The sequence below is a fragment of the Lactuca sativa genome, chromosome 8 (assembly GCF_002870075.4).
Source record: "Lactuca sativa cultivar Salinas chromosome 8, Lsat_Salinas_v11, whole genome shotgun sequence".
Lineage (NCBI taxonomy): Eukaryota > Viridiplantae > Streptophyta > Magnoliopsida > Asterales > Asteraceae > Lactuca > Lactuca sativa.
Window position 1 is genome coordinate 125,599,097 of NC_056630.2, and position 19,031 is coordinate 125,618,127.

The 19,031-nt window shown below is 33.5% G+C and overlaps 3 protein-coding genes and 2 long non-coding RNA genes across 6 annotated transcripts; 2 read left to right on the forward strand and 3 right to left on the reverse strand.

Annotated features, from left to right (window-relative positions):
- The first annotated feature begins 1,279 nt into the window (after nt 1-1,279).
- Nucleotides 1,280-4,635, forward strand: LOC111889266 (uncharacterized). The gene is made up of 6 exons (XM_023885402.3): nt 1,280-2,860; nt 2,949-3,039; nt 3,132-3,341; nt 3,424-3,506; nt 3,605-3,698; nt 3,773-4,635. Exons 1-6 carry the CDS (start codon nt 1,412-1,414, stop codon nt 4,402-4,404), a joined length of 2,559 nt encoding a protein of 852 aa, XP_023741170.1. The 5' UTR covers nt 1,280-1,411; the 3' UTR covers nt 4,405-4,635.
- Nucleotides 4,636-6,253: 1,618 nt separating this feature from the next.
- Nucleotides 6,254-9,410, reverse strand: LOC111889255 (uncharacterized). The gene is made up of 3 exons (XR_002849465.3): nt 8,252-9,410; nt 7,045-7,173; nt 6,254-6,388 (listed from the first exon to the last, which is right to left on the reverse strand). It is a non-coding gene; the product is annotated as an uncharacterized LOC111889255 (long non-coding RNA).
- A 1,183-nt stretch (nt 9,411-10,593) lies between these two features.
- LOC128127514 (uncharacterized) lies at nt 10,594-12,340 on the reverse strand. The gene is made up of 2 exons (XR_008225302.1): nt 12,231-12,340; nt 10,594-11,068 (listed from the first exon to the last, which is right to left on the reverse strand). It is a non-coding gene; the product is annotated as an uncharacterized LOC128127514 (long non-coding RNA).
- LOC111889240 (uncharacterized) lies at nt 12,248-14,231 on the forward strand. The gene is made up of 5 exons (XM_023885376.3): nt 12,248-12,882; nt 13,530-13,587; nt 13,676-13,793; nt 13,876-13,993; nt 14,074-14,231. Exons 1-5 carry the CDS (start codon nt 12,367-12,369, stop codon nt 14,122-14,124), a joined length of 861 nt encoding a protein of 286 aa, XP_023741144.1. The 5' UTR covers nt 12,248-12,366; the 3' UTR covers nt 14,125-14,231.
- A 20-nt stretch (nt 14,232-14,251) lies between these two features.
- On the reverse strand, nt 14,252-18,041 carry LOC111889239 (transcription factor MYB3R-3). Of its 2 annotated transcripts, none has more exons than XM_023885374.3 (9): nt 17,877-18,041; nt 17,289-17,463; nt 16,888-16,939; nt 16,732-16,789; nt 16,468-16,562; nt 16,268-16,371; nt 16,055-16,183; nt 14,930-15,971; nt 14,252-14,625 (listed from the first exon to the last, which is right to left on the reverse strand). In XM_023885374.3, the coding sequence occupies exons 2-8, from the start codon at nt 17,435-17,437 to the stop codon at nt 14,933-14,935; spliced, it is 1,626 nt and encodes a 541-aa protein (XP_023741142.1). In that variant the 5' UTR covers nt 17,438-17,463; nt 17,877-18,041; the 3' UTR covers nt 14,252-14,625; nt 14,930-14,932. The 2 variants fall into 2 exon arrangements, with proteins under 2 accessions (XP_023741142.1, XP_042752846.1); XM_042896912.2 differs by lacking the exon at nt 14,252-14,625 and adding an exon at nt 14,658-14,812.
- Between the last annotated feature and the right edge of the window lie 990 nt (nt 18,042-19,031).

A 19,031-nucleotide genomic window follows, 5' to 3' on the forward strand; every position in this document is an offset into this window, starting at 1 on the left:
GTAATTGTTTTGGTATTAGTCCCTTGAAGTTTGAAAACCTGATAATCTTTTATATAAAAATATTATTATATAAATTCTCAATAATCCCTTTATTAATACACAATGTTCATATTTGACCTATACTTTTTCGACTTTTAAAAATTTACTATATCAACCTAGTCTATTAGAGTATGATAATATTTAAAAAATATATACATTATTTTTAACCTATAATTGTATTAGTCTAATTCATTTGTAAACTCAATCAATAAGTTTGATCCTGATAAATGAAATAACCTTTAAGACTCAAGACGAGCCAGAAAAAAAAAGTCTTTATTATTATAAATTTTTATTTTTAAATAAAAATATATAATAGAAAAATTAGATTTTGTGCAGCTATTCACTTTGCCCATTCCCAACCCCCCCTTCCCCAACACTCCCATGTCAATCAACATTTAAAAATTAGTGTTTAAAATTAATTAGTATTTAAAAAAGTTAACATTTAGAGTTGGTGTTTAAAAACTCAAGTAGTCTTTAAAATTAACGTTTGCAAACTCAATTGACGTATTAGAACTCAATTAGCGTTTAAAAACACAATTTGCATTAAAAGAAAATAAAACTTTCGTATGTTTAAAATTATACAAATATTGAAGCGTCATAAAACCTTTATAAAATTAGTGTCATAAAACCTTTTTTAAAATTAATGTTTGTTTCTCACATGGGAAATCTATTGGAATTTCGTTTTTTTAGTATGTATATCAATAAAAAGATATAGATAAAATATATTTTGTAGAACTTTTGGATAAATTTGACTGCATTAAATATAATTAATCATTTCATTCGTGCAAAATGCATTTAGAAATCCCAATAAGAACTTCATTGTTAACTGCATACAAAAAAATGAATAGTAAAAAGTCATTTACCCTATAATATTTTATTAATGATAAACAAACAAATATGAATAGTAAAAAGTCATTTACCCTATAATATTATATTAATGATATTTAAATAATGGATGTGTGGAAAATATTTCAAATAAGTAAAAGGTAAATTTTGAAATACATAGTTAACTAGAAGGGTGACAAATGAAAATACATATTATGTATTTCAGTATTTAAATTTAAAAATAAAGTTCGACTAAATAAACATAATCAATCAAATCATCGTGCGTGTATATAGAATTACCTTTAAACAAAACAATATTGTGGAAAAACTCATGGTTAAGGTTTGCATGTCTTATTAAAGAGACGTGAAAAGTAGTGATCACGTCACGTCATGGATCCACCATGATTTCCTCTCTTCCATTCTCTTTTGAGTTCTGACTTCTCTCTCCCTCTTCCACATTCTCTCCAAAACACATCATATCTCTTCCGATTCTAAACGATTCCAGATCTTCTGCAATTTTGATTTGTTGCTTTACAGATGTGTAAAAATGGCTGTCGTCAGGAGAACGATGACGATGAACTGGGATGGTTTAGGCGACCTCGACGACGATGAAGACATATTCTTCGACGCACAACGCCTCTCCTCCGTTTCCCCACAGGATCTCGCTTCATCGTCATCAGATGAAGAATTTGATGACAGTCGGATGTCTTTCTCCTCCGCCGCGGATTACGGCGACTTGGCGGAAATTCAAACCGGTGAATATGATATGTGGATGGCAGCGCCTGAATCGATCACCGACAGGAGACGGAGGCTTCTAGAAGATATGGGATTGAACAGCAACAAAGATCTGTTAGCTGGGTTGGGTAGCCCGATAACTAAAGCTTCGTTGAGACCAATGCAATCTACAAAAAGCAAGGCTTCATCGGAGAAAGAGTTGTCGGCGAAAGACGATCAGCGGCAGGATCCTTTTGAAGGCTTGTATGGAACTCTGTTGCGTTCGTTGTCGGATGGAGGTATAGATACATCTTTCATGGATACGCAACGCCGGAAAGATGAAATGATTGGTTCGATTCCGAAAGAACATCTTACTCGAACTCGAACGTTAGCCACAAATCACAACCCACAAGCAGGACAGATGGAATCCAATTTCTTGATCAAGAATTTGGATAATGGAAAGGAATTCGAGGTTAAAGAGTGTCACAATGAAGGGAATTGGAATAAACTAAGAGATGTTCAAACGGGGAAGCATATCACAATGGCAGAATTCGAGAAGAACGCAGGGCACTCGCCGAAAGTGAAGGAAATAATGCAGAAGGTGATCAACGACGACAAAAATGCTTCTGATGAACGGAAATTAACGCCGGCTAACTCCTCAATCAAAAAGAGCTTCAGGAAAAGCAAGAAAAAAGGTGCTGCCTTGTTTAAAAACATGAAATTAGGATCAATGGGCAGTTCGAAGTCGCAAAAAGAGAAGGATGCTAAAATCACTAGTTCTCCTTCAATCAATGGTAATAATCCGACATTGATAAGCGAAACCAAATCACAATCACCTTCGCAGTGGGTAAAAGTTCGAGTTCATGCGAAACCATATAAGGAATTCACAGCATTGCATCTGAGTCAAGAGATTAAGGGTCATGAAGGATCGATTTGGGCAATGAAATTTACATACGATGGTCATTATCTAGCGACTGCCGGTGAGGATAAAGTGATCAATATCTGGGAAGTGCAAGACTGCGATCTCATGTCAATTCGGAGTGGAGATGATCTGAGTTCCATCAGTGGCACACCGGTCCACCCAATGGCAATGCCTAGTCCTGATGGAAGGCCACCGTTGCCGGATGCTGTGCCGGAGAAGAAGAAAAAAGGGAAGAAAAAGAAAGGAATCCCTGACTATGTCCACGTACCTGAAACTGTTTTTGGCTTATCAGAAACACCATTCTGCACTTTGGAAGGTCATCTGGAAGATATCCTCGATCTATCATGGTCAAGATCTCAGGTCAGTTTAAAATTCACCTTTTCTTTTCTCCTTTCATCGGAGTTGGTAGCATATATAATGGAGGAATTTTATCAATGGCATGATGCAGCTCCTCCTTTCATCTTCAATGGACAAGACAGTAAGGCTATGGGATATCGAAACTAAAAACTGTTTAAAGACATTTTCTCACACCGATTACGGTATGCATGGCATAATAACCAGTTTAATTAATCGGAAATTAAAGAAAATCTTTTATTTTTTTGACCATTTATGTTATGCATGTGAATGGCAGTGACTTGTATACAGTTCAATCCGGCAGACGACGACTACTTCATAAGTGGTTCACTAGACTCTAAAGTACGAATCTGGAACATTCCAGATCGGCTTGTAGTCGACTGGATCGATCTTCATGAAATGGTAACATCCATTGGATATTCCACTGATGGCAAGGTTTCGGTTGTTGGTTCCCACAAAGGGATCTGTCGATTTTACAATACATCTGGTATGAACCCTATTCCTAATTAAAACCCTCAATCTTGCTATATACTGTTCTTCAGTTTGAACTAGTCTATTTTCGATTTTAGAAAGAAAACTTGAGTTTAAAGAGCAAATCGAGTTGAAAACAAAGAAGACGAAGCCACAGCCTAAAAAGATAACCGGTTTTCAGGTCTTTAAATTGGCTTTAATTAATTATATATCTTGATGTATTGTTTTTTTTCAGAAAAAAAAAAAAAAAACAAAGTGACATATCATATTAACGTACAGTTTTCTGCATGGAATCCATGTGAGGTACTTGTCACATCTGCGGATTCGAGGGTTAGGATTTTAGATGGAACAAAAGTTGTCCAAAAATTCAAAGGTAAAATCATATATAGTTTGAGTTTGAGAGTTTTAGGTCAAACTGATTGATCGTTGACTATCGGTTACCCACAGGTTTTAAGAACATTAACAGCCAGTTTTCGGCTGCTTTCAGTCCTGATGGAAAATACGTAATCAGCGCTAGTGAAGATTCACAAGTATACATATGGAGGCACGAAGAAACTCGATCAAAAAACAAACGCGCGATGATCATGAAATCCTACGAAAACTTCCCATGTAAAGAAGTTTCCGTTACAGCACCATGGCCGGGAACCAGCAGACTCGCACCACCAGTCGTTGCTATGCACTCTAAAAAACACTCAAAAAAGTCAACCACCACACTGCCGCCATCTACCGCCACCTGTTCTACTCCTCCACCAGATGAAAGTACTGGGCATAGTAAGAGATCGTCGTCTCTGCCACCTGTCCCGAAAAGGAGTAGTTCCTCGGTGGAGAGCATGGAGGACACAGAGCAGAGTTCCCATGGTGACTCGGGTGTCGAGCCATGTGAGTCATTCAGCACGGCGACTGGTTCATCAGGTAGGTTGGATGAAGTCACAGCTCCTTCACCAAACACTAAATCTTCGGGTGGCCACAAGACCATTCAAGCAACAGCTTGGGGGTTCGTGATCGTGACTGGAGGGTTGAGTGGTGAGATCAAGGTGTTTCAAAATGTGGGTCTGCCATTTAAGGTTGGGCGCTTGTGATCGATCTCTTTTAAACGTATGTATGTGCTCCTAAACGCTTAGATTTTGTAGTCAGTCAGGAGGAAAATTTAACGAATTTTTGTGCCGATACATGGCCTCTCTAAACTGAACCTTGTACATTAGATCCTATCCTCGAGACTCTTTATAGAAAGTTGTGATACATGTAAAATGTGAATGTGATGTGAAATGAAAGTAAATTAATGTCATTTAGTAGAATACAAAGGTGATCGACTTTCTTATTCTGCCACGCTAATTCTCAAAACTCTTGCGATGGTGAGAATCTTTCGATTCAACTTTTGACAATTTTGACCCTAGTGTTGCTTTGGTGAAATTTAACATTTTCGGTACTGCTACATTCATGCTATGCGATGGCTTTCCCTCTTTTAATTTTGATTTAGACCATTTTTCCCCTTGAGTTATTGTGGCGAATTTCATCTGTTTTTCTGGAGGTTACTATAAGCTTTTTTTTGCAACAGCTCCTGATGATGACATTAAAAAGTTAATAATGACATTTTACAACAACTTTTTTTTTTGCGAATTTCACCACACCACAAAGTGCTACAAAGTAGAAACAAAATTTAATTAATCTTTTTAGTTACTATTTTAAATTTTAGTAATAATAATATTAAAAAGCCAATAATGACATTTTGCATACCAATAGCATAACCGATAATACTGAACCGAGTGATAGCAGATTCTGAAAATATGATAGTTGAAAGAACAATCAATATTCAATCTTTGAGGAGACTTACTACACGATTCGTAACTGCTCATGTTCTTCCAATTACTAAGAAAATTGACAAGTTTACTATTAAAGCACAAAGAGCATTCTAGAAGAAAATCCATAAGTCGAATTGAATTTGGAAACTTCCATGTTACTCTTCTTCAACAAATACCCTTGGATAGATAGGAATGCAAAACCGTAGGGGCAAAAAGGGGAACATGAACAAGGGTATCCGTCACCATAACATTCATATGTAGTAATGAAGAAAGTAAATTAATAATACCTACATTGACCTATTTAATACAAGCTTGTAATAGGGTTTAGAGTTAAACCCTTTTTGTAGAAGGATGTGAGTTAAAACTAACCTTAAAGCTTCTACAAAGATGTATGTTACTTCGTAAAGTGTCAATTACCTGCGATGCGAATCTTGAGGAAGAAGGAAGCCTGTAACTGTAAATCTTTACGTGTGAATTACATTACAAGAAAATTTTGATTTAGCTACGAAAAAATTCCGTAGCTAAACCTAAATAACTACAGAAGTTGCTACAGAATTTACCAATGAGATTCCGTAGGTATATTTCTTGTAGCAAACTGTTTAGCTACATAATTATAGTTCCATAGCAGTTTTGTTACGACGTTAATTCCGTAGCAATTTAACTACACCACACTTCCATAACAATTCCGTAACAATGGCGTGCGTAGCAAATTCGGTATCCATTTGTTCGGTAACAAATTCCATAGCCATTTATTTTGTAGCAAATTCCGTAACCATTTGTTCCGTAGCAAATTCCGTAGCCATTTGTTCCGTAATAAATTCCGTAGTCATTTGTTTCGTAGCAAATTTCATAGCCATTTGTTCCGTAATAAATTCCGTAACCATTTGTTCCATAGCAAATTCCGTAGCCATTTGTTCCGTAATAAATTCCGTAGCCATTTGTTTCGTAGTAAATTCCGTAGCCATTTGTTCCGTAGCAAATTCCGTAACCGTTTGTTCCGTAGCAAATTCCGTAGTCATTTGTTTCATAGCAAAAATAGGTTCCAAAACAAATTCATAACGATAAAAATATTCAACAAAATCCAATTAATATTCGTTGAAATATATAAAAATGCAATAAATTTAATTTTAATAGTTACATAGATTTTTATAGATATATTACATAACTGAAAATCCTTTTACATGGTTCCCTAATCATCAAAATTAAATATTCATTACAAATATTATCACAAATAACCATAGATGCTCAACAAAAATGGCACAACCTGCAAAATCAAATTTATAAATAACTTGATTAACATTCAAAACTCTTGTATGAAATCATAGCATCTTACTTTCACTTTAACCTATAATAGCAGCCTACTTTCCTTTTTAACCCATCATAGCATCTTACTTTCATTTTAAACATGTAAACTTACCAAAGTAGATTGCTATTATTTGTAATACTTTCCTTTTTAACCCATCATAGCATCTTATTTTCAATTTAAACATGTAAACTTACCAAAGTAGATTGCTATTATTTGTAATATATATTGACATTAACATAACTTTCCTTTATGACAATGATAGCAATGCACACACAAACATCTACAGTCCAATGCACACATAAAAGTAGCTAAAAAATAACATCAGTTCCTCTATTCCTATGTTTTTTCAACCTGTTATGGAATTGTTGAGTTGTATCAGCTAAAAAAAATGAAATTGAAGTCTTTTATTAACCCATATCGACTATTTCAGATAACAGTTCGTACTATCTATTTTAAAAAACAAAAGGATCCATTTTTAGCAACGATTTTTTTTAAAGAGTCATACTTTCATAACACGTTATCATTTCCTCCAAACAATTTCAAAATTTAAATTTCAAACATTTCATTAATCTTTAAAATCTAAAACCAAAACTATAGAAATTATAAACTCTAACCTTATATAGTCATATCCTTTGATGCGTTGTAATTGGACCAAACAATTTTTGAAGTCTTCATTTCTGCTCTCCTCTCTTAGCGTCAGTTACAGGTACGCATTCTTTGACATAATGCACATCAAAACATACCTGAAACATAAATTTAAAAAAAAAAACAAATTCAAATTATAAAAAAGGACATGTCTTTGCCTAATGTTTGATAATGAATGGCAATTGTCTCAATATTACATCTATCTTTGAGTAGTCACATAGAAGCTTTGTATTTATAACAACATTAGTAAGATCCATAAGTCTCATTATGGGAACGTGGCTCTGAGTCAATGCCTATAGAAATAAGGGCAAAATGGTCATTTATGATTTTCAGAACTAAGAATTGATTATGTTTTGCTTAATTTTAGGATTCAAGTTTAAGATAATGAGATTGATTGAATTTGTTTTGAAAAAAGAACCTAAAAAATACCAATTTACCCTTCAAGAGAATTGCGTGAGCATTCCCAAGATTATCAGATTTCAGAATATCAGGAAGCTTCAACAAAATCTCTGCTTTGTCAATATCTACATTTCCCATTGCAAGACAAATATTGTTATTCAATGTTAATTCTTCTCATTGTATTTTGCGTTAACATATTGAATTTTTCTCATATAATATTAATTCTTCTCATAGTAATTTTTACATTTTTTAACTTTATTTACACAATTGAAAGTAAGTTGCTCATTACCTCTCATGGACAAATTGTCACAAACATATTTCAACATACAAAATACAGAAAAGAAAGAATATAAATCAAGTTTTTTTTTTTTTTTTTTTTTTTTTTTTTTTTTTTTACATGTTAGGGCCTAAATTGAATAAACATACAAGGCCCACAAACTATCAGCACCAACTCCGTGAAGAATTAGCAAATGAAAGGGTAGTAATGTCTTTCCATAGATTTAATTAGGTGCAGGAAGTTGGTTACAAAACCTATCAATTGGAAAGAAAGTTAGTTATAAAGGGCATCTTCAGTTGAAATAAGTTTTAACCATCAAAAGTGTAGAAAACATTTGTAGTCGTGTCATATATGTTGATAAAACGGGCTGTAGTACAACTTTTTGCATCAGAATGTCCTCAAAATACAATCAATTTATTCCCGAATCAACAAAAAAATTTAGAATGATAACAAAAAAAAAAGAATAAGGGAGTCAAGTAAAAGGATATATTTGGTCATACCTGTTGACAAAGCATAGCATCCCTGGTTGCAGTTCTATATTAGTAGAATTTCCCAAATACTGCTCACCACTTGAAGTTCCACCTATCTAAGAGGTAATGAATTTTTATAAAAAGATGAAAACCTTCTTTCAAGCATTTTACCAAACAGTTGGGTTGTCTAATACGGAAGTAGCAAAGAAACAACAAATCACAACAACCACGTATTACCTCCTTTAGGTACTAAACAATTTCAGCTGAGTTATTTTAATAACATCAAATTTAATATGAAAAGGCAGATATTTTTTAGAACAAATTATAGATTTTGCTGCACTTTACAACCACGTACCGGATTCATCATATATAATGTCATATAACCATATGAGAAGGAATGCCTAACCCCAAATCAAGTTATTCAAGCATAATCCTTATGTAAGATGTCCACGTTATTTGGCAATCACACTAAAATAATCCATTTGAATTCATAATAAACTTGAATCATACGGTAGCAAATCATGAAGGACGAAAAAGTACAAAATGAGTTAAATGAAAACCGATCGAAGGAACTTTTGTACCCTTGAAATTGAAATTGATCTTCGGGGATGCTATCGATGAGATTCATTTGATAATATAGCAAAAAGATCGGCTAAATGAAGGCTGGAAAAGTCACTGAAATTCATTTCTTAATAATCATTACATGGGTAACAAAAGCGACATATCCAATCAACATCAAAATTTAAGAACAATAGAACTTGATATTGGATATTGGATAGAGGTGATCGAATTTCGACGAAAAAAACCGATTCCGATCCCGATCGACGACGACGCTTCCTTGAAAGACTGATTCTCGTCGAGATAGAGAAAGAAGTAGGAAGCGGTGCGTATTGTGGAGTGACAGGGCAAAAGAGATGAATAAAAGGTTTTTTTTTGGAAATCAATGCAAGAAGTGGTGACAGAAAAATTGTGGATGAAAAGAGGAAAACGCATATACTATACTAATATACTATAGTGTTAGAGTAAGGCGGTGGAAGCGGTGGTGGGTGGAAGCAACCCGTCTTCAAACCAGGTGGTATCTCAATACTGGCCATAAGAACATTGATTTTATTATATATATAATATAATAAGAATAAATAAAAAACTTTATAATAATATGTAAAGATATTAAGTTATAATTAAAAATCATAACACAATTAAATTGATAACTTTATTTTTTTTTGGTAAAATATTTTTTTATATTTTACTACGGAAGTATATTCCGTAACTAATTGACTACGAAATATTTCGTAGCCACATAGCTACGGATTTAGATTCTGTAGCTATTTTGTAAATTCAAAAACAACTTAGATACACAAATAACAGTTAACATTTCCGTTACAAGTTCTGTTTTAGATTAGCTATAGATTTTTATTGTGTAGCAAATTTTCATCATAAAGTAGCTACAAATTTCTATTATGTAGCAAACTAGGTATGTATTTTTATTCCGTAATCGATTTTGTAGCCAACTAACTACGAAAATTGATTACGTAACAAGTTACATAGGAAACTAGCTACAACCAACAACCATGCGGTATATTTCATAGTAAAATAGGTACAAATTTTGATTTTGTAGCAACAATTCAAGATTTAACTACGGAAATGCAACTCCGTAGCTATTTCCGTAGAAAAATAGCTACAGCCAGCAATTTTGTAGCATATTCCGTAGTATAATATCTATAGATTTTGATTACGTAGTAACTTTTTGTAGTTATTCCTATTTTAGCTACGGAATGTAACTCTGTAGCCATTTCCGTAGTAAAATAGCTACGAAAAGCCATTTTGTAGCACATTCCGTAATAGAATAGCTACGGATTTCAATTCCGTAGCAAGTTATCGTAGCTATTTAGGATTTTTCTTGTAGTGTTATGATATATCCTGACATTTAAAGGTAAGGGCATTATTGTCCATTTAGTGTGTTTTGTCAATTATAATGATTTAAGATTATAAAACGAATTATAAATCAATAAAAATCATTAAAAATAGATTTGGATAGATATGATATTTTAAAATATTAAGAAGGATAAATATGATATTTAGATGTTAAACCGGATAAATATGATATTTTGATGTTTAATAAGGGCTTATACCAAAGGGTCCTACTATTTGGACCTCATATTTTCTTAGAGAACCTCCTTCATTATGATTTTTCAGGTATAAATATACTTTTTTCTGATTTTTTAACTTTGAAATTAGTAATTCTTACTTTTTAATTGTAACTTCTTTTTATAAATTTCGTCGTTCAAGACTATCATTTGCTAATATAAAAATCTATTTATTTAATTTATGCATAAATCACCACATTTTATTTATAAAAACTATAACATTAATAATATCAAAATTCAAAAATAATTTTGTTTTGATCTTTAAAATTTACATCATTCAACTACAATATTATTATTACCCACTACTGCCAGAAACATAACACCTTCTTTACCCACCACCAGAAACCTAACACCTCCATAAACCACCGTCGTAACTTCATCCGATACGACCATAGGTGGTGTTTCCGCCAATATCCCGCAATAACAGAAAATGAGAGAGAGGTAGACAGAGTGAGAGCAAGAGAGGGAAATCGATGGAAGTGGTCCGACCACCGGTTGTGGACTCTGTTGTTATCGGACGTCATCCTCTCAGGTGGCTCCATCATCGCAACATCCCGACGAATTGCCACAGACAAACTCGATTGAGAGATAGAAAAAGTCGATGCTGATCGATAAAGAGAGGTAGAGAGACACGATACAGCTAGAGAGGTGGTGGTCCTCAGGCGGCCATCAATTGCTCTTCGTCGGCCGACGATAGAGGCGGCTACGGTTTGTAAAAGGAAGAGAGAAAATGGTGAGAGTGGGTAACGAAAGATTAGGGTTTTAGGGCTTAATTTTTTTATTTATAGATGGGTTGGGTTAGGGTTTTAAGAGTATTAAGTTGAGCTTAGAAATAATAGGCTTTTTTTAGTACGTAAATTAAGCTTTTTAATAAAAAATATCATTTTTGACGATTTTTTATAAAATTTATTATACCAAGTTGTTTTAGTATTACAATTTAGGAAGAATTTCATATATGCCCTTCTTAAACATGAAAATATATAAATTAAAAAATATTTATTTTTAAGTATAAATATATTTGAATTATTTTGATATAAATTACATAGGAATTCTATTTTATTCTTAGTATATCATATTTATGTATTACATAGGAATTTTATTTAATTCTTAGTATATATATTTGAAGTCATTTATTATTATACCTTTATATAAAAATGATTTTAATAAATTGCATATAAAAATAGAAAAAATAAATATATATTTTTTTTATTTAAGATATTTTATTTTATAGATTCGAAGAAAATAAACATATTTTTATTTTAATATTTCTTTTTTTATGAAAATGGTATTGTTTTTTTTCTATAAATAAATATAATTCTTTATATTAAACCTTTTTTTATTTTATAATGATTTGTATTATTTAAAATAAAAATATAAAATAATCATGAGGGTCCAATATTATGTAATGATAATTAATAAAATGAGAATTATTTTGCAATGATTAGTTTATTTAAGGAAGAAAACAAAATAAGAGTCGACTAAAAAGACATTTTATTTTGACATCATATTTGATTTTTAAGGTTTTTTTTTGGGTTGGCTAAAAAGACATTCTATTTACCATATAGACGCCCTAATTTAGTTTTGAAATATTTTTATTGGTTGAAATTATATTGTTTTCCGAAAAAGTTGATTACAAGTAGTTAACTATAAGTTGATTTTTTAAAAAATAGTCAATAGGATGTTCAAGAGGTGTCTTATTAGCTACATTTTTTTTTGTTGAATTTATATTATTTTTTTAAAAAATAAATTATAAATATTTTATTATAGATTTACTTTTAATAAAAATTAAACGATATAATAGATTGGTGTTTAATAAAAATTAAATACCAAAAGTAATTATCAGAGGATAGTCAAAATAGGTAGACCTGTATAATCATTGTGGTGTGATTGTGCGCTTGCCGTAACGTTTATGTTAAACGGGAGGACGCCTCAAAGTTTGAAAATTTTGAATTCTCAGGTGGCGGGCTTTTGCTACAGAGTTCTCTCTTCCGTCTCAGAGAGATGACCTCTCCGATATGCCAAACCCTAGATGACAACGACCTTGACGACGAAGCTCTGTGGGCCGTAATTGACTCTGCTGCCGCCTTGTCGTCTCTCCCCCCCGCCTCCAAACCTCTCAAACCTCAAAACAATAATAGCAGTCGCTTTCATTCTCCCAAAATCACATTTCCGATCATCTCGAAGTTCACCTCTCCATCCCCGTCATCCAGCAACACAAAACCTAGATATCACTCAATGACCGACGGAGAGGTATTGCAAGTGGAGAGTTCCATCGACCGACCTCCGAAGAATAAGATCGCCAGGTTTTCTCTCTGTGAAACAACTTCTCCTCCCGCTCCTCTTGTTATGGTGAAGCACGTGCAGCGCACGCCTACCACGCCATCCTCGTATTGTTCGGAGTCTCAGATTCATAGTCCTGTAGATTGTTCCTCCGATTGCTCGGTGATGACACATAGCTTGTCTGGTCGATTTCCTACAGTTGCTCTCTTCAAAGAATATCAGAATGCTGCTATGGCGGTAGGTACATATTATAATAACCTTCCTCCCGTTTTTGGTTTGTTTTGGTTATTGCTTCATATACACATGCATATAAAAATATTCCATTCGATTCCAAAACATGAAATATAGGGTGAACTAGTTTTCATGTTGGTAACCTGATATACATTCTATAAGAGCTGTGATAACTGAACAAGTTAATACCTTACATAAAAGTGTAAAAGAGTACTATGATTGCAGATTAAGAATAGCGAAGCTTAGCCAGGCAATTCCTTACTTACTGCAGATATCTTGTACCTTCCAATCAAAGTTAACATTGTTGACCAAAATGAATCACTACTAGCATCATATGGTTATTAGGATGAGGTCATGTAGTAATACTTTTAGATATTCTTCATAAAGGAAAGCTTGCAACTTATACAGAAGATCCAACCAAGGAAGTTTTGCAAGGGGTAACTTATTATCGCATCTTATCCATCAAACAGAAAACAAAAAGCATTTGATGGTAAATCTAGTAAACAAAATAACAAAAGGTAAGAGTGTACATAGTATTCACATTGTTCCAACCCATTAAAGACTACATTACTCATGTTGCTTATCACGATTACTTTTAGTGACATTTACTGTATTGGTATATTGTTGTAACAGAAATTGACATATGTTTGCAGATTTTAGAGAAGGGCGACTATACTATGATCTCTGGGAACCCTTTCATCAAAAAATCTGGTAAAATTAATCAGTTTCCACCTCCCTAATTTATTTAAATCCTCATAATGTTGCTAACTCATCTACATGGAAAAAAAAAAAAAAACAGGGTGGAGAAAGATATCGTTTTATTTCAACATCTCATATGAAATTAAAGAAAAGAGTATAGAATTTGATGATAATCATAATGTGCAGCGTGCTGAATTCATAGTTCGGGCACACATGCAGTATGTTTCCTTGAGTTTTTGTTTATTAAAATTGAAAAGTTGGTTGCTTTTTTTTTTCTGTTAATATTGATTATAAATGTAGAGGGGGTAGGTTCTCTGATGGATGGGGATCATGTGAAAGACGTGAGAAGAAATTTATGAAACCAAATCATGATGTTCCAAGCACTGCTGAAACCAGGGCAAAAAATAAAGCATGCCAGGTGGATTTCTATTTCTCCTTCTTGCTACTTTCAGGGTCAATTTCGGAATAAAAAAATAGTTCTATTTTTTTTGTTTGCAGGACCTGCTAGGTATTGGAGAGTATCGTCCTGGTGTTAATAGTCAAAGATAAAACCAAGTTTATATCATATGTTCAAACCAATTTTAAAAATTGTGGTGAACAGCAAATAATATTGAAAGACTGTTGAGTGATTATAAAAGCAAAGAATTTCATGTGTATATGCATAATTGCCAACACATCACAAAACATGGCCTCACCATAACTTTTCACATTTTGATGAACCTTTGTTGTACATGAACACATTTTCAAAATCTTAAATCTTACTAAAAAAGTGGCATGGGTAGCTAATCTAACCACAAGTCTTTGTGACTCATCAAAACCTCTTTAAGCTACCTAAATTCCAATCTGCTCTTCAAAAAAAAAAAAAAACAAAGATCATTAAATATATTTTCTCTATTTTGAAGCATTCAGTTTTGGTAATATTTGCAGAGATCTAATATCTCTTTAACTGCTTTGTGCAAGATATGTGTTTGAGAGCATCCCTCCTTAAGTACAACGTGGCAGCAATCCTTTGTAAACAATTTCAGAAGTTCAAGAGTAATCCACTAATATCTAAAATTGAACAAAACAAACATAATCAGAAATGATAAAAGCAATCAAGAACAACAAAAACGAAAGACTTGTTATATATAACATAGACTTCATAATTGAAAGGCTAGAGAGAAACTTGCTATATTGTAACTTCATTGCAAATTAAACAGCATAGTAGTCTTGTTGCAAAATAACCATCTGAAATCATCTAAACACTCTCATTTCAACAAAATTTAGTCTTTATTAACAGTTAGTTAGTTTGCAACAAAATCACAAGTACAAGATTGATTGAACATTGAGGACAAAGTCCTCAAAAGAAACTTACATGTTATGATGCATTCGAACAGGCGGCATTGGTCACAGAATTGTCTTTCACACCCAAATCTGCAGATCTTGTTTCACTCTTACACAACTCCTCATCAAATCTGAACTCAAGCTGTTTTTCCACTGACTTTGAAGTTGACTTTCGTTTATACCTTAATCGATAAGGGGGAGATGCATTATATGTCGTATTCACAGTACCTACACCATGTGATTCCGATTCCGATTCCTCCAAATCATTGTTACCTTTCCTTGAATTATCAGCGCTCAAAACCCTTGCCACATCATCACCCTTCGGAATCTTGTGAAACGAAAGAGACGACTGGTCTTTTCTCTTTCTCAATATCGAAGGCGTATTTGGAAAACTCTTGGCGGCAATTTTCAAGATTGATTCCGGGGTTTGAGCATGTAAGCCGCCACTGCCACACTTGTCGGCATAAGGCGGAGTTGAAGAGCACCGAGGTGATATCATTGGAATTGAATTGTAGTCACGGGAATTCCATGGCATATAAAGAACACCCAATTCCGTCGGCATGAAACTTCCAATTTGTGGCGGCTCATAATACAAAGAACCATACGTCGGAATCACGGACTGAATCGGAGTCGCATTTAACGTCTCCTGATTGATTCCATCCCGGACTGGAATCGGAATCGGAATCGTACTGCAACTCTCGAACTTTGGAACAAGATTCCGACTAAGGTGACTAAGATCAATCTTTGAAGGGTGTGACCTGATTCCAACGGCTTCGGAATCAGTGGATCCGGATTGGAGAAAAGCTGAGGAAGCATCTATGTCTTGTGAAGGGGTTGAGCATTCTATGTTATTATCATCATCCATGGAATCTGGTTCTACCTTGCGTTGTTCTGCGGGTCCTGGTGATGACCTGGCGGTTGTAACCGAACAAGTTATCAGTTTTCCGGTTGAACTTATTTTGCTCATGTCTCCATCGTGCTTGGAAACAGTTGGAAGGTTTCCAGTGGCTAAATAAAAATCTAACTTTTTCTTTAAAGAACTATTCCAATGATTCTTTATTGCATTATCAGTCCTACATGGGAACAAGAACTTTGTAAAGGAATGTGCTTTTGGTAAAACTATAAGGTGTAAAGTGTAAATTGTAAAAAGAATCACCTTCCAGGCAATGCCTTTGCTATTTCAGCCCATTTGTTTCCATGCACACGATGTGCATTCATAAGGGCTAATTCCTCTTGCAGGGTCCAAGCATCCTTTTTTATATCTGGATTCAAATGATTATGCCACCTGAAACATTACAAATTTAAACAATTTTTTTTTTTTAAGAAAGTCATGAAAAATACATTCAAGAATGTAATTCTTTCATTATACCTTTCGCGACACTGTTTCCCAATACGACCTGGGAGAGACTTTGCAATCAGAGACCATTTTGTGGGCCCGTATCTTTTCACAAGTTCAACAATTTTTTCATCCTCCTGCAGCCAGAAAAAAGAAACCAAGATACTTTTTTAATCAATTGTTTCAAAGAATATATGCATAAAAAGTATAAATCCAATTAGGTGCAAACAAACCTCTTGAGTCCATGGACCTTTAATAAGTTCTGGATTAAGAACCTTTTGCCACCGATGCAAACACTGGACTTCTGATCTATCAGGAAAATATTCAGCTGCAAAAAACAGCAACATTCTTAAGTAAACCCCCAAAAGTTATCAACATTAGGGTATTAAGAATTCTTTTAAGTTTATAAAGAGGTCTAATAAATCTATGTAACATAGCATTCTAAGCATAAATTAATAGTAGATGCTATTGGCAACATAAACGAAAGAGTCTCACACCTATTTTCTTCCAGCATTTGCCCTTGAAAACACCAACAGCTTTTTTTAGCGTCTCATCCTGTAAAAAACCACAGAAATTTCATAAAACATAGTATATCTTTGACAAAATTTTGCATGTAAAACAACACCATATTGCACAAAGATCAAACTACATACCTCCTCTGGAGTCCATCCCCCTTTTGCTCTTCTGATAGGTCCACTTGTCCTTCTATAAATCCAAATCATATTCTTAGTGCAAGAAACCAAACGGTAGTACCAATTCAAAGATGAAATTAAAACAGACAAACAATAAATAAACGTAGGCATTAGATTATGCAATAATGACTATATATCTCACATAGTGATAAAAGTTCTTTCAATGTTTTTGCATCCTTTTGTAATAATATTACCATACTAGACACGAATGGTAGGTTTTAAGACATATATCATATCATTTTCATATATATCTTCAGAAGGAGTTCAATTTCAGATATGATAAATCTGATATTCAATGGGTACACAATAATGCAAGTGTATAAACCATGCATCAACATTGAAGTAAATCAACAGAAGCATACCGATGAGGTGGAGATGTAGCAGTTGGACTAGAAGTTCGTGGGGATTTTGGCAAGACAATGCCGCTACTACCTTCAGAGATGGATGAGCTAGAAGCAGCTGCCGATTGCTTGTTCTCAAGGCATCGTTCCTCCAACTCCACCTTCCCCATATATATAATTCTTCGTAGATACAACCCTTTAAAAGTACAGAAACAATTATTAATTGTAATAAAACTAAAACCCTCGCAACGGATATATCAGAATCCCTAATTACCATAAAAACTCCTTCAGTTTTCAACAATAAATATCGACTAGATAGAATCAGATCTAAGAAGTAAAGACAAATCAGATCAAAGAGGAAGTAACTGGCCAAACCCAATTCAATTCCACTCTCTATAAAAACGATTCAAACAATCACAATTCAACCACACAAAAACCCTATAGAACAAAAATCCAAAGAAATAGAACTAGTTGAAATCAACAAGCAGGAAGTGATTCATCAGACAAAAGGAGAAGAGAAGAGTCGACGAATTGATACAGGTAAAAACGTCTTGAAAGTTACATGAGTTTTGACTAATAATCCATTCACATAAAGTAAATTAAACATACCGTTGATAGCAGAGAAGTGAAGCTAACGAAGAACCCCTCTCAAAGCCCAATAGAAACCATCTGTAGAGAGAGATGGTTTTCGTTTCGAAAGGAGAAACCTTTGCCCGTTGAAAGATCGAGATATAGAGAGAAGGGGAGAGAGAGAAAGAGAACAGAAAACGTATAAATTTTGGTTTGTATTCTAACGAATATAATGGATGACTGACGTCGCCGTTTAACGACGTTAGCCGGAGTTAATGGGTAAAACGCATTTAAAACCTTAGCCGGAGTTAACGGTCAGTGACGGTTTCTGTTAACGTTAAAAGTTAATGGGTATAAAAGTTTGAACCTCAAGAAAAAAAAACGGCACTCAACTTACTAAGAACCGTCCGTTAAATGTCGAGCACGTTTTGCAGCCGTCGGATGTTTTTTATTGATTGTTATCGACCAGCCACGCTATGCATCCTTGTTACATTAATTTTCATTAAATATGTTTTTTCTAAAGAGCTACATTTAAAGATATATATATAATACATTATAATCAATTTAGTTATTAATTAAACCAAGTTTTATATTAGGTAATCGGGTATTTTGTTCAATTAGCCTTTCCAAAAAAAAGTATTTTATTCAATTATAAACTTATAACATATGTCATATATGTTCTTAAAGGTTGATTGTTAAAGATATCGAATTAGGTAGGTCGAACCGACAAGCCTGAGTCGGTAAAGACAAACTGAACCGACAAGCCAAAGTCGGAAGCCAGACCAAATCCCCAAGTTAAACCGAGTCAACTCACTTAGTCAAACTGACAAGTTAAACCGAGTCACACTCAATTAAATCGAGTACTGTTAATATTATCTAAATTACTAATATTTATATTAATAATACGTGTGTTTTACGTAGTAAAACTTATTATTTTGGGAATTTTTTTTGATAAAGTCCTAAATCTTTTTTTTTCAGAATTGAAAAGTCTCATTATTTTAGAAAAATCACATAATCTATCATTTTCTTTTAAAATACAAAAAATGGTTTTTTTTTCGTTAATTGGGACAAAATGTTAAATAATCGGGAATTTTTTGTTCAAGAAAAAAAAGATTTAGGACTTTAGCAAAATTTTCCAAAATAATGAAACTTTTCTACATAAAACCTAATAATACACCATGGTTTAACCGAAAT